The sequence below is a fragment of the Staurois parvus genome, unplaced genomic scaffold, assembly GCF_062004578.1.
Source record: "Staurois parvus isolate SC_StPar_1 unplaced genomic scaffold, SC_StPar_1.0 ptg000049l, whole genome shotgun sequence".
In the NCBI taxonomy this organism is placed as follows: domain Eukaryota; kingdom Metazoa; phylum Chordata; class Amphibia; order Anura; family Ranidae; genus Staurois; species Staurois parvus.
Genome location: NW_028317845.1, coordinates 2,722,971 through 2,750,552, shown reverse-complemented (window position 1 = coordinate 2,750,552; position 27,582 = coordinate 2,722,971). Strand labels below are relative to the sequence as shown.

General features: G+C 39.1%; 2 protein-coding genes across 23 annotated transcripts in view; one reads left to right on the top strand and one right to left on the bottom strand.

Annotated features, from left to right (window-relative positions):
* INPP5D (inositol polyphosphate-5-phosphatase D) overlaps positions 1-5,197 on the top strand; it is a 132,617-nt gene extending 127,420 nt beyond the window's left edge. Inside the window, exon 26 of the mRNA XM_089665937.1 lies at positions 392-5,197. Within this exon, the coding sequence (XP_089522063.1) occupies positions 392-713 (322 nt within the window). The 3' untranslated portion in view covers positions 714-5,197. The remainder of the gene's footprint in view (positions 1-391) is intronic.
* A 16,814-nt stretch (positions 5,198-22,011) lies between these two features.
* The window catches only part of KIF1A (kinesin family member 1A), a 192,758-nt gene continuing 187,187 nt past the window's right edge, over positions 22,012-27,582 (bottom strand). For all 22 annotated transcript variants that reach the window (XM_089665886.1, XM_089665887.1, XM_089665888.1 and 19 more), the window contains one exon: positions 22,012-26,916. In XM_089665886.1, coding sequence (XP_089522012.1) covers positions 26,874-26,916 — 43 coding nt within the window. In that variant the 3' untranslated portion in view covers positions 22,012-26,873. The remainder of the gene's footprint in view (positions 26,917-27,582) is intronic.

The following is a 27,582-nucleotide window of genomic DNA, read 5'->3' as shown; positions in this document are numbered from 1 at the left end:
TTCTGAGATCATTCAGCATTCATGGACAGGTGCCTTTTACCTGAAGTTGACCATGTTCTGATATGTAGCTGATCTCCTTCTAAGTTGAATTAACCTGCTTCTTGCATTTACATTGAATTGTATGGGGACAGAAGTAGTTTTTATCCACCATTTTGATATTTTGCTATGTCCAGCCATAACTCTGACATGCATATTGTAGATTGAATTTATGAGTTTCAGAAATATTGAGTATAATCAGCATTTACAGTTGATTTTTTTACATCTGCTTTTATTATTGATCGAGATATAAATTATGTTGCCAAACAAAGAACTTGTTGTCCCTGGTCTTCCTGTCCTTTGAGTCATTTTCTTTTTGATTTTCCTTTTTCACTAACAAATTATCTCTCCGCAGTTGCCCTCCGGCTTCATCTGACAAACCAGAAATGGTTGATAATCCATTATATGGTCCAGTCAATACTGGCTCTATTCCTCCACCAGGTCAGATCCGACCTCATAAACCTCCTGAGCCAGCCCCTCGCAAAAATACAGCTGTTCGTCAACGATCTATGACATATTCCAATTCAGAGAAGAAACCTGCTGTTCTTCAAAAAGCTGAAGTTAAGAATGTTCTGTCAGCAATGGCTCCAATTAGTGTAACTCGACCTGAAGTTGTTGCACCGAAGCCTCGTCCACCATTGCCTGCTAAAGGTCATGCCTTACGTGAGAACAACTAATTGCACCACTTTTCTCTTCAAGAGTTGTTCTTGCACATTTTTACATCAGTTTATATCTATTTCATCTAAGATATTGTTTTAGAAAGGGCAAATTACTCATTCAATGTATGCCCTAAAGAAAGAATTATGGGGTAATATGCTCTTTCCTGGAGATCCTCCCATTACGTATAATGTATGGAACTGCATATTGCAATGCTTCTGTTTGACAATTTATCATTCCAAAATGATACTGGGCAACACTGGAACTATACTTTCAAGCTATCAGACTCTCAGAAAAACACTTGGGTCCAGTTAGTATGGTGATGTTTGCCTTAATGACTGCATCACTACAAAGTTAATGAAACCATATTTTGAATGGAACTGCCATTCATTCTTTTTATAGGTATTCTGAGAACTTCACTCATAACATCTAAGTCACTTAAATACATGATCCTGTCCCTGCAATGTGCCAGTTTAAATGATTTTTGCCATGTATGCCTGCGTTTATTCCTGACATTGAATAGGTGATTTACTAAATAAGTAAATTGATACAAATTATTAAAGGATTATGAGAAAACCAAGGGAAAAAATATCAACTAACAGCAGTGAGCTCTAAGTGGTCACCCCTATGTAAATGTGAACTATTTACATCATCTTCAGGTTTTACAATTGATATAAAGAAAAAAAACAGAAGGTCAATAGGTGATTTTCCATAGAAATTTCAATGGAGAACAGGTTCACAATGATATCATTGGCTCTGATACGGCATTATGCACTTTTCTTAGTTGCCTTAAAGTGTGCATTAGAAAAGTAAGTGTTTATCTTCTCTTTTGTATATGACAGCGCTCAGTTCTGGTTTAGCATTCTTAGGTAAATATACAGACATTTATTACAAGAATGAGAAATCTCAGGAAGGAAATCTTCTTTCCTTTAAAGTTGAACTCCAGTCAAACATCAAAATCCACAGATGTAATACACAACATTTTTGAATAAATGCTAACCATTAGTAGCACCCCTCAGTGGTAAATGGCTTAATCAACCCTCTAACTGTCAATTTTGCTAGGCAGCTTGGTCTGTTAAAGGAAGTTGAAAAATAACAGACTAAAGCTGGATATATATGTATCAAAATTTGGCCAGTTCAGCAGGAAACAACCAAATTTTGGTCCGTATGTACCCCTCTCTGTTCAATAAGAGCACTGCAGTGCTGATCAGTGTATTCTGACAGGGGGGAGTTATAATTCAATAGTGCAGAGGAAGAGATCCCTGCATCCACAAAGTCCGAGTAAATGCAGGGATCTGGAAGGTTTGTTTGTTTTTTTGTTCAACCCACTGGTTAAAGAGAAAAAGCTGTATGTATGTATTGTATAACTGTCTAGAGTTCAGTTCTAGGGATCTATGGGAAAAGGCTAAGTTAAAAAAAATGAAAATATAAAATATATCTTCAGAGAAACAACACTGATAATGAGATCCCCATAACTCCACTAATCATACATATTTGAAAGAACTGAAAAAAGTACAAGTTGTGTGTGTACTGATCCCCCTAGCATGTCAAATCTGCCACTGGTGGTGACAGAGAGAGGGCGACACCTTACCTGCTGCTCCAAACATACCAACTACAAAACAGGGAATTACTTGTAGCTACACCAAATCAAATACAGCCTCTTAGTGCCATCTGTAATATTCCATAAGCAGGCAAGTTGGCTGGAACCTAAGGAGGAACTTGGCTATGGCAAAATGAAAAGTTAACAGGTACAAATACAGATACCTACCAACCCATGGATTCCACCACTGTCTTCCCCACATCAGATTCTTCTCAGCAATGTATATCCTTGATGCTACCATCTTGGATTTGGGATCCAGCTGTGACTTTCTGATAATTCAGAGCTGACTGCACACTGTGTATACGCGAGATCACGCAGTGCAGCTATACTGGTCCAGAAGTCTCCTGGGATGAAAAGAAGGCTGTCTTTGGACTGAGATGACGTTATCCTCATTTAGGAGAGAAACAAAATGGTGGGGAGGGTACAGAAAAATAGGTACTCGCCCTTCCCCCATCAAACAAATTGAGATAGAGGTTGGGGGAAGAAGAAGGCAACTGAGAGCAACTTTCATTTTTGGTGTAAAGGTCCACTTCAGCAAAACTGAAGCATATCACAATAATTTGAAAAACTTTATGGTGAACCTAATCCAAATTATATGAAAGTATTAAAAAGCCCTGTTCACACATTATGTATGGGAGAAAATCCCATGCTTGCACATGCGAGCACCAAACATTATATTGCAAGGAAACCAAGAAAGGAACTCGTGGGAGCACTGGTGCATTGTACTCTGTATGACAGAATGACAGTCAGAACACCTTGCTGGGGCGTCTCATAGAATGGTGTCAGCGCTGTGCATGCCCCAGGAGGATCAGAATACAGCAGAAGGTTTTTAAATGTAAGTGTCTTTCACTAAGTAACATTTTTACAGACATACAGATTGACTTTGATTCTGTTTTAAATGCATCCTTTAAAATCCTTCCCCAGAAGATTAAAACACAAAACATATGCGCTATTACTGTTTTGAGAAAAATAGGTAGGGTCAGGGACCACTTAATCATTATACTGTTCTCTTTAATTCTGGGACTAATATTTTAGTGGCTTAAACCCATTTGTTTTTAAACCAGTTTTTCTGTTGGAAAAATGGTCCTTAAGCTGGTAAAATTTGCAACAATTTCTAATATTGTTAGCTATTAAAGCTATAATTCAGGCAACCATTTAATTCACAGAGGAAGTAAATGAGAATTGCATATTTTCTCCATCTAGTCCTAAGAAGTTTACATCTCTCAAATAGCAAGCCAGAGGGATGACGCCACTTTCTCTATTACAAAAAATTATATACAGTGTGTCCCTAAAGTCTGGATACATAGGAAATATCATTCACTAAGCGGTATCTTATGCATCCAGGTATGTGGTAAGATACCACACACCATTTTTCAAAACAAATGTTGGCATTCACTAAAAAACACTACTAAAATACCGCATGAATTATTTTATTAAATCATGCGGTATTTTAGTCATGAAAACATGCAGTAATGTATCACCTGTCAGCAGGTTGCCCGCTTACATCTGAATGTGAAAAAAGAAATTTCCGGCAATTATAAATTAATAAAAAAACACTGTGGGGTCCCCCCCAATCCACACAAGCCCCACACCAAAATTTGCCCCCTTATGACATCATTGACTGGGGTCATGCTGGGTCAATGATGTCACAAGAGAGTGGGGTCATCCAGCTATGTTACTGGGGGGGGACCCCACGCCATTTTTTTTCTTTGGCGTGGGGGGTTCCTTTCAAAATCCATAAAAGACCTTAAGGGCTTGGTATGAATGAGGGGACCCCACACGTTTTTTCTTAATTTTCAATTGCTGGCAATTCCATATTTTACAGACAGTTGTCAGTGAGGAACCCTGCTAACAGCTGCTTGTTAAGGATGCAGCAGCCGCTAACTCCTTAACAACCATGACAGTTACTAACAGTTACCAGTACATACCACATGCCTCGACCACTATTTAATTACCGCATACATGTAATTTATTTCCTTCTGTGAATTGACTTTAAGGTCTTCATATGGGGTAGTTACCAAGCGTTTTTGCTATTTGCGGTAAATAATGCATACTAGTAATAGCGAATTGACAATTTCAGTATTGCTTGCAATATGTAGTCACATAACTGACATAAAGCATGCGAGAACCTTTAGTGAATTGTCATCTATATCTTTTTTTTTGTCAGTATGCATTTTGCCTATGTGTCCAGACTTTATGGACACCCTATAGTGGTGTCCTCTCGTCCAAATCTGTTAATTGGACAATAACAGAGCAGCAGCTCACTAATCAGGTCATCCCGCTGTCCATTCTCTATCCTGTCAGCATGTTCTTAGCACATTTGCATGTTGCAGAGTTCATTGGTTAGTGCTGCTGTTTCCACACCCAATCTAGGTAATGCTGCACAGAAATTGCAAGGGATTGACACCAAGCCAAGTTCAAAATTTTGCACTGGCTACATTGAAAACATTTATTGATGTATTATTGAATGCTACACTAAATTGTGTATTTTATATCTGCCCAGAGTTCAGCATTAAAGGTTAAACCTTCAAATAATTTTGTTTTATAAAAGTGTCCTTTAGCCCATTCTGTGACTGATAATGGCATCATACTCTGCCTGTAACCCATGTAGTGCAAATGTTAAGTCTTCCTTACCAGTGACTGCACTGCTCCATCTGTTTCCCTTGCCTTGTGCTGTGCTAAATACACTGAAAGTGCGCAAACTACAACTTGTGGAAAAGCTAGGAAAAATATAAATACTTCAGGTACAAGTCCATTTTTGTGCAAAGTAATTTTATGATTGGCCTATGTACTAGATCACTATTTGGCATTACTGTAAATATGAACGATTTAACTTTTTGTATAACTGTCTTAAAGATTATAATATATAAATGTGAGCTGAATAAAATGGGTACTTTGAGTATACATTTTAAGTGTGGAATCATTAATAATGGCAAAATAGACGATGGTAAATGTTGCTGATAATAATAATGGCAAGATGATAATGACATGGTACTGGCTTTGAAGCAAAATTCCGTGGACTGTATTTCAAGCCACACGCCAGGCATAACTTACTTTTGGATAGAGTGGGCAAGGGATAGGACCCAAGTAAAATTTTTGTTGCACTTTGTTCCTCCATTAAGAATATTTTCAACCAATTTGTGTGTATACAAAACAGGAAATGAGGAAAGAACAGGAATCCTTTCCAATGGGGTTAAAGCAGTGTTTCTCAACTCCAGTCCTCATGGACCCCCAACAGGTCATGTTTTCAGGATTTCCCTCAGATGAAACAGCTGTGGTAATTACTAAGGCAGTGAAACTGATCAAATCACCTGTGCAAAATAATGGAAATCCTGAAAACATGACCTGTTGGGGGTCCATGAGGACTGGAGTTGAGAAACACTGGGTTAAAGCAACATCTTTGTTTTTCCTGGGTTGGGGAGAAGTTTTTCTTGCTGTCTGTGAAAAAATGCGCACCTTCTCAAAATGCAGAGAGGGCATGAATAGCAAAATTTTGAGCCACAGGCAGTAATGACAGGTTCTTGTCCATTTTATTCATGGGTGATGAATAAATGTCCTTTTTGCATTTCTAGGCTTCATGTGCACAGACATTTAGTAGCTTGAAATTCCTCAAGTTTGAAATTCCCAAAGCTCCACTGCAACTGATGAGCCTCTTGTGCTCCATACAATTGAATGGCTGTACACGGCCATAAGTAGATATATTTGGGTAAACACCAATGCAGAGGAGCATCAACGTAAACACATGTATGGTCGTGTACAGAAACTCACTTGCCTGGCAGTACATGCTACCTGTGGCTCCTCAGAAGCAGGAAAGTGCCAGGAATTTTACACTTGAGGACTTTTGAGCTACTAAATGTCCATGTGCAGGAAACCTTAAAGTGATACTAAAAGTTCAGATGTTTCTTTAAATAACAAACATGTCATACTTACATGCTCTGTGCAATGGTTTTGCTTAGAGCAGCCTTGATCCTCCTCTTCTCGGGTCCCCTGCGTTCCTTGCTCCTCCCCCCTGATGAGTGCCCCCAGCACTTGGGGAATGCATGTGTGTTTGCTCCCAAGCCTCCTCTGTGTGTCTATAAGGCACATAAAGCATGGCTTGGCCCCACCCCCCACTTCAACCTCACTAGCTGTGATTGACAGCAGTGGGAGCTGATGGCTCCGGCAACTGTGTCTCAGCCAATGAGGAGGGAGAGACCCAGAAGAGCCGCTGCTCTTGTGCACATCACTGGATCGAGCTCAGGTAAGTATTGGGGGGGAGCTGAGAGTGGAGTTGCACACTGATGGTTTTTTATCTTCATGCATAAAAAGCTTGAAGGTAAAAAAACCTTCAGCCTTTAGAACCACTTTAAAGTGGTGATATCGTAGTTTATTTGAGTGGTTCTGTCCATCATTTCAGCCTAGCACCTCTGGTGATGACATTGTTGTATGGAGTGTGCTGAATTCTGTATATCTATGGACTGTATTTCAAGCCAAATTCCTGCAATAACTTTTTATCTTGGTTTTGGATAGAGTGGGCAAGGGTTAGAAATTTTTTTTGTTGCACTTTTCAACTACTTTGTGTGCATTTAACATGTGTCAGACAAAAGAGGAAATGAGAAAAGAGCGGAAATCCTTTCCAATGGGGCTAAAGCAACATCATTTTTTTACTGGGTTGAGGAAATGTTGGAACTGCTCAGGTTTTTCTTGCTGCCTGTGTGTTCCTATCAAGGAGATGTAATCTAATTTCCTGTTCAGCGAGGGGTCTCAGCCAGAACAGAAAGTGAAAAAAATTCTCTCAGATTGAGACCCCTGACAGAAATAAAAACCTGAAAGAGGTTGTAACTCCACCACACATTTTATATGCAAATTATCCTGTGCCTTTACCAATTCACACTAGAACAGTGTTTCTCAACCTTTTTTCAGTGAAGGCATTCCTTCAAAACTATGCAGACATTAAACTGTCGAGGTACCCCATTCTAAAATGTGAAAAAATAAATATATCATACCGCTGCAGCAACCACACATGTAGGACTCCCAATGTTAAAAGGGATTTATTCTTCCAAAGCAAACACACCTTCGTACACTGGTACTGACTAGTATTCCATTGTTTCTCTTCTCTCTGTTTCTCTCCCTCACTCAGCCAATGTGACCCCAGTGCTGTTGGAGAGGGACAAACAAGGAAGCTGTGCAGGCACCTGACATCCTCCCATCAATTGATGACAATTTTGGTGGTCAAAACGCCAGCAGCTGCAGAATTGTAAAAATGCACAATGAAAACGTGATTTTGTGTAACAAAAAGGCAGGCTAGATCCACCCACTGGCTTGTATACAGTTTTGGGCACTTTAATGCATTTTGCAAAGGCACCCCTAAAGGAAGCTGAAGTCACCCCAGGGTGTCTGGGCACTCTGGTTGAAAAAGGCTGCACTAGAAGACCAAATAAAAAAAAATCAATACAAACCACATGCACACATTTCAACCCTATCAGGTAGAAATAAACATTTTCAAATCTGCTTTCTCCTTATTTAATTCATCGTAAATCATTAAAAAAACCAATAATAAAAAGAGGTTGGGAAATGACCATACTACTTTTTCTAATCAGAATATGGAATTGAGAAAGTATTCTTATATAAGGAAGATTAATAATACCATATCTGTGCCTTACTGACTATAATACTAAATTAGTTACTCCTTCCTAAATTAAGTTGCTATGACAACAAAATCCATGGAGGAGAGAATCAGCTTATAGCATGCTGTTTTAAAGTACTACAATGTGTCAGAAATATATAAAATTATACACATCGGAGGATCATTAGTATTGTTAGCAGCAGTCTAGATTTTCAGCATGAACTGTTCTATAGGGGCTCATTTACGCTGGTGGCAGCCCTTGCCGCCCCATTAAAAAGTGATCAGTGCTGGATCACTTTTTAGAGGGTGGGTGATAGGTGGCTGGGAGGCAATATGTATACCCCGAAAAGCCCAGACCTCCCCACAGCAGCCACATACACTGCCTGTGGTTGCAGTGTGGTTGTGGCACAGTCCTATCCATTTGAATGGGTTGCATTTGGCAGTGGAACTACCAGCCAAATGAACAAGGGTTATAGTTTTTTTTGCGGCATGTGTAAAACCTGGCTTCTGTCTTGGATTAAGAGGGGGGCAGTAAAAACACCTATTTGTACTACCTGAACAAGCATGTGTGACCAAGTTCCTTACTCAAGTGAGAAGTATCTCATACTGGACACACTCAAGATTTTCTTTCACACAGTCTGCCAGATTAACTTTCTGTAGTGAGTTGAAAATGATGCTCTGAAATCTCCAACATTGTTATTAGCCTTGCCTGAGTTCACTCGGTGGACAACCTTTTTCACCATGTTATAGAAATGGGCAGATGGGGAGGTGATCTGTTGTCTTAGAACACTGTTTGATCTAGGCAGAATAGTGAGTGTTGTCATCCTAGGATAGAAAGTATGATATTTGTAGGATCTCCAGAAAAAAGAAAATAATGCAGCCACCCCATATCTACCGATGGGTAAGCTGCAATATATTCCATTTTTTATTTGGGGTTTAGATAGATTTTAAACTATAGTTTTTATAGTATTATGGATCATCTTTCATCTTTTATTAAAACTACACTGTTTTGGAAGCGTTTGCCACTGAAATTTGTCCATCATTATGTTGCTTGAGGGACAAGGTTCCACTACATCACAACATTCAGTAAAGAACAAAGTGCACACAGTGTCACCGGTCCTTCTTCTTCTTTCGTGGTGGAGAGAAAAGGGGGGGGGTACAATCCTTTTTTATTTCACAGGTGGCCCGGAGTCTATGATAGCCTGGGAAGTGGAAGTGATGATGGCCATCAGTCAATCCAGAAGAGTGGTGGCACATTGTTGAGAAGTCCTGCCTGGGATAGCTCTGGGCAAGAAGGTGCAAGTGAACAAAAAACAAAACAAAAACTAGTGTTCAGTTATAATCAATTTCACACACCTGCATTAGAGGGCATGTTTGATGGCAACAAGGGCCTATACTAGCATTATCCACGAGCATTCATACTTAGTGGACATACAGTGGACAATATATTCCTTCACAAGTGGTAAGATGCACCTGATCATGGTTCCTTTACTTACCAGTACATTTGGTGGATATTATCTAGTCAAGATTTATTATATAACTTTCTCTAGTATCAGTTGATTGAGAAAATCGTATGTAGACATACTTGTGCAATTTCTGTACTTCTGGTGCATGGCAAGGGCATCTTTGTGACATTGTCACCATTTGAGACCACATTGAGTTGCCAGCATATGATATTATACAATATGCTTCTTGTGATTGGAGAGTTAAAAAGGACCTAAACTATGGAAGCTGTGGCTAAATTGGGAACCAGAAGGCAAAGGACTAGTCATTAGTATGGTCTGTGGTCATCTCACATCTGATCATTTACCCATTGCTGACATACTATGTTAAGAATATTTTTTCTGTGAGGAGGGAGCATTTTTGATAGTGTCAGGGCTTTGCTTCCTCAAGTTCGAACACTCACTGATGACTGGTGGGAATAAAATTCAACAAGCCCATATCAACTGAATGAATGAAGTGGAAAATGGAAATACTAACTGGAACTGGATACTAACATTTATAGGTAATAATACCAAGAGTAGTTGATTCAGGGAATTTCCCATTTCCTGTTGTGGGATCACAAAGGATTTTTTCCCCCACTGGAGCAAACTGGATCATGCTTTAATTGGGTTGTTTGCCTTCCTCAGGTACAGATTCAAGCAAGCAGCAAATCACTGACATCACAACTTCATAGGTACATAGTCAGCCTGAAAAGGCACTCAAGTCCATCTAGCTCAACCAATAGAAAAAAACAAATAGAAAACCTTCATACTGTATACACAATCCTATACTCACAGTTGATCCAGAGGAAGGCAAAAAACCCAATTAAAGCATCATCCAATTTGCTCCAGTGGGGGAAAAAATCCTTCGTGATCCCACAACAGGAAAACAGAAATTACCTGAATAAACTACTCCTGGTGTTATTACCTATAAATGTTCGTATCCAGTTACTATATATTGTGTGCATTTAGGAATTCATCCAGCTCTTTTTTTTAATTAATCTACTGAGCTGTCCAGAACTACTGCTTGAGGGAGTCTATTCCACATTTTCACAGCTCTTACTCCGAATAAGCCTTTCCATATGTGGAGGTTCAATCTTTTTCCCTCAGAAATAAAATATTCCCTTATCCTCTGTAATGACCTGAGTGAATAACTCATGGACACAGCTGCTGCTACCAATTTGACAACTGTGCAGGTGGGTGTCATCTAACTCACACTGTCTGCATTTGGTGACACACATTGGCATCCACACAAATGTCATATTGAAATCAGCTTCTGTGTCCAGCCAGCCAATGCATCCTAATTGACATGAATGAGACTACCTACATGCGGATGCAAACACAGAACACATGGATGTACACTTACATACCCCCATGTGAACAAGGCCTAAAATGGAACATAGTAAATCAATCCCAATGATATTTTTCTCTGTTTATTGTCTATCTTTTCTCTCCTCCTGCCTAGACTTTCTGCCAACTTGTATATGTGAGTGTCTTGGTCAGCAAACATTAAAGATAAAAATGACAGCTGCCATTAAACATTATCATGCAGTTTGTAATTTGTGAGTTACATTATAATGGAATGCTAACATGATATCCAGAACACATACAGAATTTTTAAATGTGAAGATACAGAACAACATTTTGCTTGTACTGTATTTGACATCTACACTCATTATTAGGTACACCTTGCTAGTGCCAAGAAAATATCCACCATTAGACCACCACCAGCAGCCTGAACCATAGATACAAGGCAGGATGGATCCATACTTTCATGTTGTTTACACCAAATTCTGACCATACCATCAGAATATTGCAGCAACCAGTCTGCCCATTCTCCTCTGAGACATTTTCTTCCACACAACTGCTGCTCACTGGATATTTTCTCTTTTTTGGACCGTTCTCTGTAAACCCTAGAGATGGTTGTGAAAATCCCAGTAGATCAGCAGTTTTTTAAATACTCAGACCAGCCCGCCTGGCACCAACAACCATGCCACAATCAAAGTCACTTAAATCCCCTTTCTTCCCCATTCTGATGCTCGGTTTGAACTTCAGTAAATTGTCTTCACCATGTCTAGATGCCTAAATGCATTGAGTTGCTGCCATGTAAGTGGCTGATTTTCAATTTGTGTTACCAAGCAATTAAACAGATGTACATAATAAAGTGGCCAGTCAGTATATGTCATTACAATTAATTTTTTTCAACTATAACATGATACAATTAATAAATAAAACACAATTTACATAATTATTTAAAAAAACTGTTGTGGGTTCTGACATTGAAGGCCAAGTGACCAGGCCACCTCTTCACAAGATCAGGCTTTTCATGTACTGAGTGGAATGTCAGGAAGGAGTATAGTACAGGTGATGAGTGGTGATGATGGGCAGATAGCCATGGGCAGCAGCTTTAAAGGAAGCTTGGACTAAGCAGAACATGTAGGCTACTAGTGTGGATGAACTGATGAAAATTCTGGTTGTCTTTATTTCATTACTTTGAGCTATTGACCAGAAAAAAGCATTCAGATGGAAAAGTCCAAACACCCATTCCAGTTCCAGGTCATTGGCTCAGAAAGTATTAAAGCTAAAGGAGTCAGCGTGATAGTCAAGCAATTAGCCCTATTAGAAGAAGAGTGCTTTACAGAGTCCTTTGAGCAGTGATTCCCAACCTCAGTCCTCAAGTACCCCCAGTGTTTCAAAATTTCCTTCAGCTGGAATAGCTGGCCCAAGTGAATTATTTCCCTCAAACATATGCAGCAGCTGTCAGCGTAGTATGAACCTTATGTATCATCAGCTACATGCAGTATACAGTGCTATATTCTGGCAGTGGGATCGGGTCTTCCCGGAACAAAATCAAGTTGGGATGAGCGCTGCTCAGCCATTTACAGGAAGCTTTGTAGCTTTTGAATGAATATAAGGCTTCTTTTAATTGGCTGAGGCGAAAAGGCGTTGAAATGATGTTACAATTTCTGCCACATCCAATCAGAGGAAGTTTTGTATTCATTGATAAAATACAAAGCATCTTGTAAATGGCTGAGCAGCGTTTGGCCTGACTTTGATTTTGTTTCGGTAGAAGGACAGGAAGTCCTCGTCCCGCTGCCGGAGCACAGTGCTGAATATTATTTGTACCTGAGGCTGCATACAGTTCAGAATGTGCGGACAGCTGCTTATATGTTAATGAAGGACAAAACAATTTAACCCTTTGGCGCCGGCACCTCCCGGCTCTTTAAGGGTTTCAGAAGCCGGGAGGCGGGGCTTTAGGGTCATGTGACTGCCGTGATTCGCTGTCACGGCGGTCACATGATCGGGAAAGGTCCCAATCGAAAGAGGAGACCGGGACCTTTCTGTGAGTACCGGACATGTGTGCTGGAAGCGCGCAGGGAAGTGCGCTCTCAGCACATATGTTTTTCTTAATTGCACGCAAATGTGCGGCCACTCGACATGAAGGCCCAGACGCCGGGAGGCCAGTGCGAAGAGGTTAAAGTTGACTAAAACATGGAGTTGGGCTTTAAATCAGTGGCAATGGCTTGGTATTTGTGGTAGCTATTTTCATTTTTAAAAAAAGTATTTTATTGAAAACAATATACTATATTTTTCTACTCACTTCTGTCTCTCTCTCTTTGCCTCACGTGGAACCTTCACATGGTTCCTGGGATCAGTGGTCCCAGTCTGTTGCATACTCAGATCCTACCTTCCCTTTTACCATTGTTTCCCTTCATGTTTTTCCATGGTTCCTTGCAACATATTTTTATCTGACGCTTCCCCTTTCCCATAGGACATTTTTCCTTGTAATCATATATTTCTTTCTTTTTCTTTGTCTCTGAAAATTAATAAAATGTTTGAACAAGGAAAACAATATACTATACAAAAGACCACACCAGACAGTCACAGAATTGTATTACTGCTCTTTTATCCAAGGCAAATTCCCAATATATAACATGTTAGAGGTACTGAGGATGGGAACCACTACTTTAGAGGCAAACTGTGTTATTTATCTGGACTTACACTCCCTTGCCATAACAAACAACAATATATGCTACATTTTAACTTCTTACCTTTATGATTCCTATTTAGTAACATGTCAAAGTGCAATAATCAAGCTGTAGTAAAACATATTGACAAACCAGACTCCATCTTTCTCTAATCTGATTTCAGTAAACTAAAGCACAATTCATTAACGCTTAAGGACTGCCCTATAGCAGATATACTGCTACAGCTCGGCACCTGTGTGCACAATCACGTGTATATATACGTCATTCTGCATTTCTGGGTAGGGGCCATTCACAGCCGCGGATGTCAATCACCAGGTCCCGGCTGTTAATTAGCTGCCAGAGCCTGGTGATTACCAAGCATCTCCGACAGGGAGGAAGATTGTTTTGTTTACTAGCAATCTTCCTCCTCGTCAGCTCTGGCACACTACTCGGGATGGCTGTGCACAGTACAGCCATCCAGAGCCGTGTGCTTACAGTGAAGAACATCCCCGGTCCCCTAGTAAAATACTCCCAGCACACAATTAACCCTTTGATCACCTCTCACATTAACCCCTTCCTGCCCAGTGCCATTAGTACAGTGTCAGTGCTTTTTTTTTAGCACTGATCTCTATATTGGTGTCACTGGGGTGTCATTGACACCAAGTTAGTTCCCCCCCAGTGTCAGAATGTCCACCGCAGTCCCGCTAAAATTCGCTGATCGCCGCCATTACTAGTAGAAAAAAAAATTCCATTATCTATACAGCTATTTTTAAACACTATAACTTTCACATAAACCAATGAATTTACACATATTGGGATTTTTAGCAAAGACATGTAGCAGAATACGATTTGGCCTAAATTTATGACAAAATTAGATTTTTTAAAAATTTTTTACTGGACATGTTTAATACCAAAAAGTCCAAAATATTGTTTTTTTTTTCAAAATTGTTGGTCTTTTTTTGCTTATAGTGCAAAAAATAGAAAACACACAGGTGATCAAATACCACCAACAGAAAGCTCAATTTGTGGAAAAAAAGGATGTAAATTTAATTTGGGTGCAGTGTTGCATGATCGCGCAATTGTCAGTTAAAGTAATGCAGCATCGTAAGGCAAAAACTGGCCTGGTCAGGAAGGGGGTAAATTCTCAGGAAGGGGGTAAATTCTCAGGAGGGCAAGTGGTTAATAGTTGTTACCTTACTTTAAATATTGTCATTGTCCTTGTACTGCTTCATCGAATACACTAGTATGCAATATATCCGCTGTTTCCCTTTATATTGATGCAAGTCCCTATTCCCCCATTATACTGTATAGACCAGTCTTTCTACATTTTAACATGGAGGAACCTTTGAAATAACTGAAATTACTATATCTACAACTCATGATATGTTAGTGAGATGGTAAGTAAGACAATTGTTCCTTACATTTGTGGTCATTGGGAAATATTACTCCCTTACAGATAGTGAAAAAGATCAATGGTGTAAGTGGGAACTTATCTGAGAGACAGAAATTGCTCATTGCTCAGGAAACCCCTTGCAACCTCTGGGGGAACGCTGGTTTGGAAACCCTGGTATAGACCATACATAGGAAACCTGCTCCAGATTTTGTGAAACTTCAAGTCCTCATCATGTAGGGCTCTTTTGATAAAGAGGCAAAATGGCATAAGCCCTGGGTCCACTAAGCTTGACCTGTAGCAAAGGTGAAGCATGGCCAGAAGAAGTCCTAGGATTTGTCTTTGTATTTCACACTCTGGTGGTATCAGTAAAAACAGATTGCTTTGTTTTCAGGATAAAAAAATAACTTGTAACAATGCATTGTTCATTTTTTAAATATGCATCAATGAAATATTATTTATTTAAAGAATACACTGCACTCTAGGCAAATATAAAAGCCAGAAATGAACGTAGCATTAATGCATTCATTAGTAAATTGCTAAAAGTATTAGGTAAAAACTTGATTCTAGCTTCTTGCAGTCCCTTATATGCAGTGCTCAGACTGCGAGAGGGAAAGTCAATACTGGGAGCCAGTTATGTAAGCTGAATGCAAAAATGCTGACGAGAAACACACTGATAGAAGGAGAGAGAAGAACGAGCAGAAAGACAAGGTCATCAATTGTATGCCAATATTGCCATTATCATCTTTTACTTTATAATTTGTATCCTTTTCACCCTTACACTACTTTACTCCTGTGAGAGTTACTCATTTTTTACAAGGTCATCAACTTGCTGAGGCATAGAGAGGACGCCAGTGTACTGTATTTAGCTGTAAATGATGTTACGTTTGACTGTGCCTTCCGGCTGTTCTGTGTGATTTTGATGAGTGTATGGACGTAAATGCAAATTCTTTAGCATATAAAACAACTTTCATTAGGCATCTCATATCTGTATTTAACTGTTTGCTTGGAGCTCAGCTTTGATTTAGATTAGAAATAATTAGGGCTTTTTTTCAGTGGGAAACGCAGTTTCGGCACCTCCAGCACTGAATTTATGTAATGGCAAGGGGTGCTGGGGTGTGCTGGAGGATCTGTTGTTGCTGACTGCTGGGGGATCTATTGTCACTGAAGAGGATCTATTTTTATGTGGTGGTCTATTGTTGCTGGGGAAGTCTATTATTGCTGGCGGGGGATCTATTTTAGATGGGGGGCAGTTGTTGCTGGATGGGATCTACTATTGAGGGAGGAGTCTATTGTCTTGTTGCTGGCTGCAGGGGAGTCTATTAATGCTGGCTGCTGGAAGATCTGTTGTAGCTGCTGGGGGTCTATTGTTGCTTGGGTGGTATTTTGTTTTGAGGGTCCATTAATGTTGGAGGAATCTATTGTTACTGGGAGGGTCTATTTACTGCTGGCTGCGGGGGATCTATTTTCTGTTTTGCTTGTTATCAATAAAAAATTCCATACAAATTATTTTGCACCACAAATGATACTTGGCTCTGTATTCTCTAAAAGACGTGGTACTGGGAAGTGGGTAGGGAGTGGAACCAAGTGAAGGTGCTAGGAGTTGGGTAGGGGGACGGAGAAAAAAAGTGATTCAGAAAGGGGGAGTTCCTGCACTTATTTTTTGAGAAAAGAAGCCGTGGAAACAATAGTGATAATTTTGATATTTCGATAACATAATAAAGAATGTTTCTAAACTGGGAACCTAACTCCATACACAAGGGCAGCACAGTGGCTAAATGGTTAGCACTTCCGCCTGGCAGTACTAGGGTTGTTGGTTCAAATCCCAACCACTGCACCACCTGCCTGGAGTTTACATGCTCTCCCTGTGCCTGTGTGGGTTTCCTAACACACTCCAAAGACATGCTGGTAGGTTAACTGAATCCTGTCTAAATTGGCTCTAGTGTATGAATGTAAGTTCAGGGACTGATGTGAATGTACAATATATATGTAAAGCACTGTGTAAATTGACGGCACTATATAAGTACCTGTAATAAATAAATGAACACATACAGTATGTGATCTTTGCTCAGAGCCTACTCATGATTTAGACAGCCCTGGTGGCTATTGAACTCCTAGTCTCATTTTAACTATTAAATCAAAGTTGATTAGGTTTGATGGTAACTTTCAGAAAAAATTAAAAGCAAGGCCTCACAATCATGACTTGCCGTATATAACCAGCCTTCACAAGAATCCAGATCATCTCTCTGATACCAATCAGCACACAAGGTGACATACATTCATAGGACATGGAGGGTGGGGAAATGCTGATCTTTCATTTTAGGACAACCATGATAATTTGAAAAAATGGAGTGGAATTATACACTGGGGGGGTTGCTATTTTCCAAAGCTGGTGAGTGCAATATCAGTCTCACTTCTGCATAAATACCAATCAGCTTCAATCCTCAGTTTGTCCAATAAGGCTTTAGCAATATAACCTGAAAGCTGATTGGTTATATGCAGAAGTGAAAAAAAATAAAAAAAATCCTATACCCACAGTTGATCCAGAGAAAGGCAAAAAAAAACCCAGCAAAGCTCCTGCAGGGGAAAAAAGTTCCTTCCTGATCCCCCAAGAGTCAAGCAGATATTCCCTGGATCAACTTTACCTATAAATGTTAGTATCCGGTTATATTCTGTGTATCTGGGAAAGAATCCAGGCCTTTTTTTAAAGCAATCCACTGAGATGGCCAGAACCAACTCTTGAGGGAGTCTATTCCACATTTTCACAGCTCTCACTGTGAAGAAACCTTTCCGTGTTTGGAGATTACATTTCTTTTCCTCCAGATGTAAAGCGTGTCCCCTTGTCCTCTGTGATGACCTCAGGGTGAATAACTCTGCACCGAGTTCACTATATGAACCACTGATGCATTTATACATGTTGATCATATCCCCCCTTAACCAGGTTTCAGGTTTCAGCGCTCTCAAACGTTGAATGACAATTGCGCGGTCATACAACATTGTACCCAAACCAAAATTGTATAATTTTCTTCACACAACTAGAGCTTTCTTTTGGTGGTATTTAATCACCACTGGGGTTTTTATTTTTTGCTAAATTAACAAAAAAAGACTGAAAATTTAGAAAAATAAAAACACGTTTTTCTTTGTTTCTGTTATAAAAGTTTGCAAATAAATAATTGTTCTTCATAAATTTAGGCCGAGATGTATTCTGCTACATGTCTTTGGTGAAAATAACCCAAATTAGGATGTATTTTTTAGTTTGTAGGAAATTTATAGAGTTCACAAACTATGGTATATATCTGAATATTGATCAATCCTGAAGTACTGACAGCCAATCTAATTTCTTGAGGTCCAAGAATGTCAGAACAGTACAGATATCCCCCAAATGACCCCTTTTTGCAAAGTAGACAGTCCAATGTACTTCATAAGAGGCATGGCGAATTTTTTTAAGTTGTGTTTTTTTTGTCATAATTTTTCGGAAAATGAAAAACTTAAAAAAATTATTTTCACTTTTTTTTACATACTGTCACCAGTGCAGTACAGCGTCATCATATAACTGGCATGGCAGTGATCAGGGACACTGGTGCCAGTATGAAAAAAATATATAATTCTTTTTTTTTAAATTTCAATTTTTTTTATTATTTTTAATTTTTTATTACACTTTTTTTCTTTTTTTAAGATTCTTTTTTCATATTTCACTATGACCAAAGTAGTACAATGTTACCATAGTAACATTGTACTACTCTGGGGAAGTGATCAGTATTTATTTGCTTATAGCAAAGAATTACTTTGCTATAAGCAAGCATTTACCTGAATGACATTGATTCATTCACGGGTTTTTTTTTTTTTGTGTGGTTTTTTTTTTGTGCTTAGCTGTGATTTGGCCAGGGCTAATCACATAACACAGCTTGGCTGTGATTGGCCCAGCTTGTGCATGTGATCGCTGTCACCATTCACAGCTCGACACACTAGTATACAATGGATGGCATGAATGAAGCCATCCATTGTATACAACTGTCATGTGACCTGCTGTGATTGGTCACAGCAGGTCACATGGTATCGGCAACGGGCTCTGCAGGTGCGGAAACTGCGCATGCCCGAAAGGACGCCATATGGCGTCCACCTGGAAAGGTGAGGGTTTTTGCCGGCCGCTATTCGGCCATAGGCCGGGCGGGAAGTGGTTAATCTCCTCTTCTCAAGGGAGAATAAATTCAGTTCCTCTAATATTTCCTTAGAGCTGATCTCCTCCATGCCTCCTATCAGTTTGGTTGCCCTTCTCTGTACTTTCTCCAGTTCCCCAATGTTTTTTTTGTGAATAGGTGCCCAAAATTGAACTGCATATTCCAGATGAGGTATTACGAATGATTTGTACCGGAGTAATATGATGTCTCTCTCTGTGTGGAGTCTATATCTCTTTTATTACAAGAGAGGATTTTGCTCGCTTTAGAAACCGCAGTTTGGCATTGCATGCCATTATTAAGCTTGTGATCTACCAGAACTCCCAGATCCTTCTCCACCATTGATTTCCCCAGTTGTACCCCCCCTAGTATGTATGATGCATGCATATTCTTAGCCCCCAAGTACATAACCTTACATTTATCAACATTAAACCTCATTTGCCACATAGTTGCCCAATTAAACAGTGCATTGAGGTCAGCTTTTAAATTGGAGACATCCTGTAAGGACGTTATTCCACTGCACAGCTTGGTGTCATCTGCAAACACTGAAATGGGATTTTTAATCCCAGACCCTATATCAATTATAAATATATTAAAAAGTAAGGGTCCCAACACTGAACCTTGGGGTACACCACTGACAACCCTAGACCATTCAGAGTATGAATCATTAACCACTACTCTCTAAATACGATCTTTTAGCCAGTTTACTAACCATTTACATACGGATTTTCCCAAGCCCCTAGACTTTACCTTACACATTAGCCATGTGTGGGGAACTGTGTCAAACGCTTTTGCAAAATCCAAGTATATCACGTCCACCGCCACCCCTCTGTCCATGGTTTTGCTCACCTCCTCATAAAAAGAAATCAGATTTCTTTGACAACTTCTGTCTTTCATGAATCCATGCTGTCTGTTGCTTAAAATATTTTTTTCCAACAAGAACTCATCTATGTGGTCTTTTATTAAACTCTCCAGTATCTTCCCAATTATTACAGTTAAACTAAAAGGTCTATAATTACTTGGTAAAGTTTTTGATCCTTTTATAATTATTGGCACCATATTTTTAGCTTTTTAAACTTGTTGCCCATGGGAATATATTTTGCTTCACATACAGTCTTTTTTGAAGAACTCCCATTTCTGTGTTGTGTTCATCAATGCCAATATTCCCTCCCAGTCTAAGTCTTGGAGAGCAGCTCTCAGCCTTGGAAAATTAGCTCTCTTAAAGTTGAGTGTTTTTATTTTTCCCGTATGTGCTTGTTGTTTACAGCTAACAATAAATGAAATCATGTTATGGTCACTGCTACCCAGATGTTCTTTCATATGGACATTAGTAATGAGCATAGTTTGAGATTACCAGGTCCAGCAGAGCATCATTTCTACTTGGGGCCTCTATGAGCTTTACCATAAAATTGTCCTGTAGTAGGTTTATATATTTGCCCTTTAACTGTTCCTGCAGTGCCATCACTCCAGTCAATTTCTGGGTAGTTAAAATCCCCATTATTATCACTGTCCCAGCCCTTGTAGCCCTTTCGATCTGTGCAAGGAGCTGAGTCTCCACCTGCCCATTAACACTGGGTGGCTTATAAGAAACTCCAATGATTACCTTTGTAGTACGCACCCCCATGTGCAGTTCAACCCATAATGCTTCATCTGCATCACACTCTCCATCAACTAGGTCCTCTTTCACACTCACTTTGAGATCACTTCTCACATAGTGACAGACACCACCACTTTTCCTACTTACCCTGTCTGTCCGAAAGAGAACATAGCCAGTAATATTAATGGCCCAGTCATGTGAAGAATGCCAAGATTCAGCAATACCAACTAAATCATAGTTCTCTTCATGCACCAAAGCTTTCAACTCACCTATTTTGCTTGGCAGACTTCTGGCATTGGTGAACAGTTTAATTCATTGACACCTTTTGCACACGTATGTTGCATGTTTTTTATTTCGTACAAATGATAGCAATTCCAGTGGCTGTTTGTAACATGTGAATCGTCCTATCACCTGCCATAGCCCTCCCCTCATCTTTCCCCATTCCGCTTACCAATAAGGACTGACCCCTGTCTGATCTGTCTGCCCCATTGTAACCTAACTCTCCTTCCCTCCTCGATCCTATTTTAAATACTCCTCCAGCCGTCCCATAAACCTCTCTCCAAGCACAGCAAACCCCCTTCTATTTAGGTGCAACCATCTCTAGCATATAGGTTGCACCTCAATGAAAAGTCAGCCCAGTGCTCTAGAAACCAAAATCCTTCCCTCTTTAGCCATGCATTCAGTTCTTTAATCTCCCCATCTTTCCTGTGTTGCACATGGCACAGGTAATATTTTAGAGAATATCACCTTGGCGGTCCTTCCCTTCAACTTGCAGCCTAGTTCTTTAAATTGATTCTTAAGGAGCCTCCACCTTCCATGTATTCTGTTATTGGTTCCAACATGGGCCAAAACAGCTGGGTCATGCCTAGCCCCTTCCAGAAATGTATCAACCTGGTCCACCACATGCCAAACCCTGGCACCAGGTAGACAGCAAACCATTCGGTTGAGGCAATACTGGCGACCAATTTTTCTATCAGTCCTTCTGATTATAGAATCCCCGACTACCACCGACTGTCTAAGCCTTTCTGCATTACCCTCACCACCCCTCCCAGATGGTCTGCCCTCCCGGCTGTTAGGGATAGCAGTGACATCCAGGGCTGCCATTCTTTCCTTTGTATTCTATTCTATGGTGTTTTTCAATTCTATTCTACTCTTTTCAATTTTATTCTTTTATTTTCAATTCTATTTGTTTCTATTCTATTATTTTATTTTCTACTCTGTTCTGTTCTTTAATGTTCTATTCTATTCTTTTCATTTTCAAATTCAAGTCAAATTTGATTCGAATTTCATCCGAATTAAGTTTCATTATTTCGGATTCATTACCATTGCAATTTGGATACATCCGAATTTCCAAATAATGAAAAGTTCATCCGAATTTTGATTTGGAATGAAATAAACCACACGTCTACCATAGACCTTTTCTTCCAACATGACTTGGAATTTAATAAAACATGTGTACTGGCTATTCATGTATCTGCTACTGTAAACAAAATACACTCTAATTTTTATTTTTTGGTTGAATACCTTTATTTTATACCGATATAATATGCTGGAGGTTGGGGCCACGAAACATAGCATTGCGAGGTGGGGGAGCACTAAACGCATGGCCAAAAAAGCCACCAGTTCAAGTGAGACATTGTAATGCTTTAATTATTAAATAATAAAGTGCTGGAATTGATCACAGGAAGATCTTCAAAGCTGAGTTGTGTTGTATCATGGATTCCAGTGTAATGTAATCACATCCCTGATAAAACAAACACTTTTTTTTTCTAAACCGTTATATTACATAGTCATAAAACCAAGCATACAGTATAATTAATTACAGTTAAACACTTGTAAACGTTATATGAGGCACGGGACAAGACATGTATGAAATACTTTTTCACATACTCAGTACAGACAAGGTTCAATTAAAACGATCAAGCAGTCTGCACCCCCATTAATGATCATAGTATTTTGCTCCCATCTAAATGGGGATCCTATGTGCTCCAACACTATTCTGCATGGTTATATTATTTTCTGTGTTACATTTAAGGCATATTACCTAATACAAAGTTCATTTCTAGGACTGAAACTCCAGAGAATGTTACACTACATGATGCAGTACCTTTTTTTGTAACAAGCAGTTAATGCTTTAATAGCAGTTTCTTAATTTGTTCAAGTAAGCTGCCCTAATTTAAATTTTAATAAACAAAACATTAATAATATGCACAATAAGTTCACTCTTCTTATTATTAGATTATATACATCCCCTTACTGTCCTGCAAATTATGTAACAGACCCAATGATTATCAGACTTAGCAGAAGACGCCTCTCCTCTAACTAAACAAAAGGATTGCTGTAGTCACCAGCTATGGAGGCTCTTTGCCTATTTATCACTTTACATTTATCAGTGAGCAGACTCATTGCAGAGGTAACCTATTTAGTGCTATCTGGAAATTTAGCAATGTATATAAAATTTACAAAATTAATAATTGAGTGTGTCTTGGTATTGGTAGAATATGACTCCATACTGCTATTCAAAATCAACCCCAAAGTTATCTGAACAAGTCACACCTACTTTTGGAAAGCCCTACCCCTTAAAGAGCATGAACATGGACTGCAGAGCTTCTTTCCAGAAAATATTATGTCCACAAAGCAGCTTTGTGTATCCCTAGGCAATGAACATAAACTCGAATGATGCTGAGACATGGCTACAATGAACAGCAACCAGCAAGAAATTGGAAGAAATAACTTGAAAGCCAAATAAAGACATCTATGTAGCAATACTAAACTCATAGTAACAGACTTTATCGAGAAAAAAACAGGTGCAAGTTAACCCATTAGAACAGCCTGTATGGTACAACTGTCATAATTTATCCTTGCTGTTCTCTGATTTCCATTGCTACTGATTGGCAGCTCAGCTGAGACAACAAATCACAGCACAGACAGGTAGGGGAGAATACCATCATGGAGACACATCAGGGCATAGCATCCATCTGTTTCTATGAATGACTGCTCTGCAGGTGGATGGATGGAGTCTTAATTTTTCCTGTTGTTATTAATCCACTACTGATCCTTAACCATATTTGTTTTATTCCTTAGAATATATATTTCTTAACTTCTGGTAACAAAAAAGGTAACAGTGATTGCTCTGGAAGTCAAATTTTAAGTACTGGGCCTAGATACAGAAAATCAAGAACAAAGCTCCAAAACCGATTACCCGTAATAACCATTCAGTAATTATCTTCCTTTGCATTGACTATGCTTAACGGGTCAAATATGACATTTACTTGTGTATTTTGCCTGTAGTTGGGAAAATTTAATCATTTATAATATTCATTATAATATTTATTTACATTCATGCAGCCGCACGGCCAAACGGCTATATTCAGTTTATCATATGACATTTTTTAGTTTTTGATGGCTAGGTCTTTATGTGAGAGCAATAGCATAGTACAGGACAGCACCATCTGTTCAGTTTGAAAAGAAAAAGCTCATATACGGGTTCTGTAGATCAGCCCATCTTTCTGCTGCTAATAAAAATTATAAAACCTGCAATCAGAGTTGGGAGGAGCTCATGTGAGCTTCCTATTGTTACTAATGACCCAAAATTCATTAAAAAAGATACAATTATTGGTAACAATGTTGTATTTTCAGTGGTGAACCCTGTATTTGCAGAAGCAAAAGAATACCTTATGCTGCCAGTTTCAAGTAATGGTAAAAGATTCTTCTACTGGGTGTTGCAGATCACTTCAATGGAACAGTTAAGAGTGACAATGATTGAGTTTGCTGGCATATATCTCAATCTTGACAGGATAGGTGCTTTGGCTGGTCTGTTTCATAAACTACATACTCTGTAGGTTGGCTGGCCTCAGATACATATATATATCCATATTTGCGATATTCAGACTTCGTAATCTCTAAGGCTGGTTGACCATGAATTCAAAGTCCTATCATATCACAATACAGTATGAAACAAATCAGCCAATTCCATGTCGCTGACAAGGGGAGAGATGGCAGAGACAATCATTGGCAGGTCAGCCATATATATTATAGCTACTCATGTTCCATCTTTCTGTAGGTAACTGGTTATTGTTCACTGTTAGGGAAAAAGTCAATGTTTGCGTCATGATGGTGCATAGTATTAGCAGCCATTTGATTTGAATTGTCTCTACATAGGAAAGCAAAGAGAGTAAGGGGAAATAAATGATAATTTGTTTATTAATTGTTCATTTTTAAAGTGCTTAAGTCTATTTGATCGCTGTTTCCATTTCTTTGGCTATAGTGTGCACACACCCTTTCTGAGTGCATTAAGATCTACCTGCTGTAGAAATCATCTAGAAACCAACTTCCTCTGTGTGTGATCTTTTCAATGTACATCTCTGACGTTTTCATTGTTCTGTATATTACTCAATGTTTAACAAATCCATTTTTTTATATACTGGTAGAATAACTAAACACAAGAGTTGATGCTCCCCATATTCACTCCCCTTTCTCTAAACAATGACTGTAATCTCTTACTATTGCTATGCTTCCTGACTTTATACTTCACTGTGACATTCACCGAGACATGTCACCAGTGACACACAGCATAATACAATTACACTGAAAAGAAAAAAAAGCATGGCCCTAAATGCGATCTTCCATGAGGACCATTGCCCTTCCTCAGTTGAAATGGATGTATACATTTACATATATATTGGGTAAATGCATCATACTCTTCTAGAACAGCATAGTAATGTTTTATATCAACCATAAAGATCTTACTAAACTGGATATTGTAGGGTCTATTACAAAGCATCACATTTCTTGTGCCTCCCAGAAAATGTGCTAAATGAACCCATGGCTCGCCACTGTACAGTATTAAGCATAAATATATTCCATGCACAGAAAAATCATAGCTACAATGCTGCAAGGACATGTGCCTAACATGGTATATGTGATTGGATGAAAAAGAAATTCGGTGTCTAGTATGGCCTCACAGAGTACTCAGGATACACAAAGCAGCAAGCAGACATATACTAGTGTAACATAAAGTGCACCCATTGCCTGTAGTATGGAAACAGACCTTTCAGCCTTCATTTATAAACAGTAACATTCAATGATGTGTTAGCCCATCAGCGAAAGCCTGTCATTGTTCTGACAATACTAACAATATGAATGGTGAGATCTGATTGGTCACTATGTGCTGCTCTCCACCATTGCCCTTTGGACTGCCTGACTATATAAACCTTAGAGTGTGCTACCCTAGCTCTCTACAGAATAACTAGACTCCTCAGTTCATATTAGCTGTCGCTTGCATTCACATGAATAGGTGATGGCTGCATACCTAGATTTGTTTGGTTTATGACAGGAATAGGATTGATGAAGGATAGAAGAGGGCACATAACATAGCATATGACATGTCCCTTTATACCATTTTTCAGTTTTCCATTTATAAATGCATATCTATTTTTTAAACAGCTGGCCTCGGGGGGAAGGAAAGGGGGGTGGTTAGTTATTTGGGCTGTGACCACCAAGACTTAACAACAAATCAATTATGAAACTATCTATTGTTTCCTTCACTGGGCCTACTTTCGTTTAGACCAGATCAGAAACATCATTGATTTCAATCTATTGATTTGGGGAAAGTGGAAAGATACAGAAAAAATGCAGCACAATGAGACTTTTTAAGCCAGGTATAGGCACTATGAGGCCCTTGAGATTTTGTTGAAACTCCTAGGCCATTATTTCAGTTAATAAGGCAATGAGCAATGCCCAAAGTGCAGTAACTTATAGAAGCCACTCTGGAATAATTTTCTTTGCTCCAAATATCCCAAACTCAGGAAAGCTGATATTTGACTGGTGGCTAAGGTTACCAGGACATCACTGATCTCTATGGCATCTACAGGGCTGATTATGCACCCTTAAGCTGTTTGTATTGTGCCACCCTCCTTTATAACAGGTAAAGGTAGCTTCACAGTTCTAGAAATTTTATATAATTTAAATAGGTTTATTCTACATTAGATTAAATGTTACTTCGTTATGGTTTTACCATTAGACTTAAATAATAAAGAACTGTAATAAGATTATGAAACGTAATAATCTACCACCCCCTTTATATGTTTGCAGCCCTAGGCCAAGCCCTGTGTGGCATTTAAAAAAATCTAGGTCAGGTGACCTGGTGTGAATAGACTTGTGTTTTGGCAACAGCAAAGTAGCCACAGGATAGCTCCCCCAGCCATGAGAAGAGCACAGAAGGTCTCCATACAAGCAGTACAAGTAAGTGTGAGTACAGAGATCTGAGGAGTGAGGCTCTTGTCGTGTGTAGTTTGGGATTGGGGAGTGAGGTGAATTAATGGTTTAACATGTCGATGAATGAAAGAACGTGTGTGGGCACCCATTAAATTCTCATTTGAGCAGTTCTGCGCCGAGACAGTTTGGACCTAAGAAAGGAGCAGAGAGAGAAAGAAAAAGAAAGAAAGAAAGTCACTTAAAGTGAAATGTCACCTTTGCACCCCAAAAACAATAGGACACATTTACACCATTTTACGCGTCAATGCCCATTGCAGCTCATGTACCAATGCATTTGATAAAGTTTCTTAATGCATGTCCATGTGCTAAGAATGTATATAACCCCAACACAGTGCGGTGTGTCAAGGATCCTGGGTGTTGCTTGGTCCGTGGATGTGCTTTGGTAGCACATTAGAAAGGAATGGGTTCACCCCCCCCCCCCCCCATACCAGACACATTGGTGTGAATACAACCATCCTATGTGCTCTCAGGTAGAATACAGTTGTATGAAAAATATTTTACAGTCTTCTCAATTCAATAGTTTTACTGAAAAGATGCAAATATAACCTCTATAGGGGGCAAACATGACATATTCCCAAAATATATTTCTTAATTCACAGTTACTCTTTAACTGCTATATTGTGGGAGCCAAAACATTTGCACACAACTGCATTTTCAAATCAATTAAAATCATCTTAAAGAAAATCTGTCAGGATATAAAATAATAACCTCTAAAATTATTAATATGAGAGTGGATATTGCCAACTTGTTTTTGAAGGTGCACACTCCGGGGCTGTTCTGCTGATCCTGGCTGTATT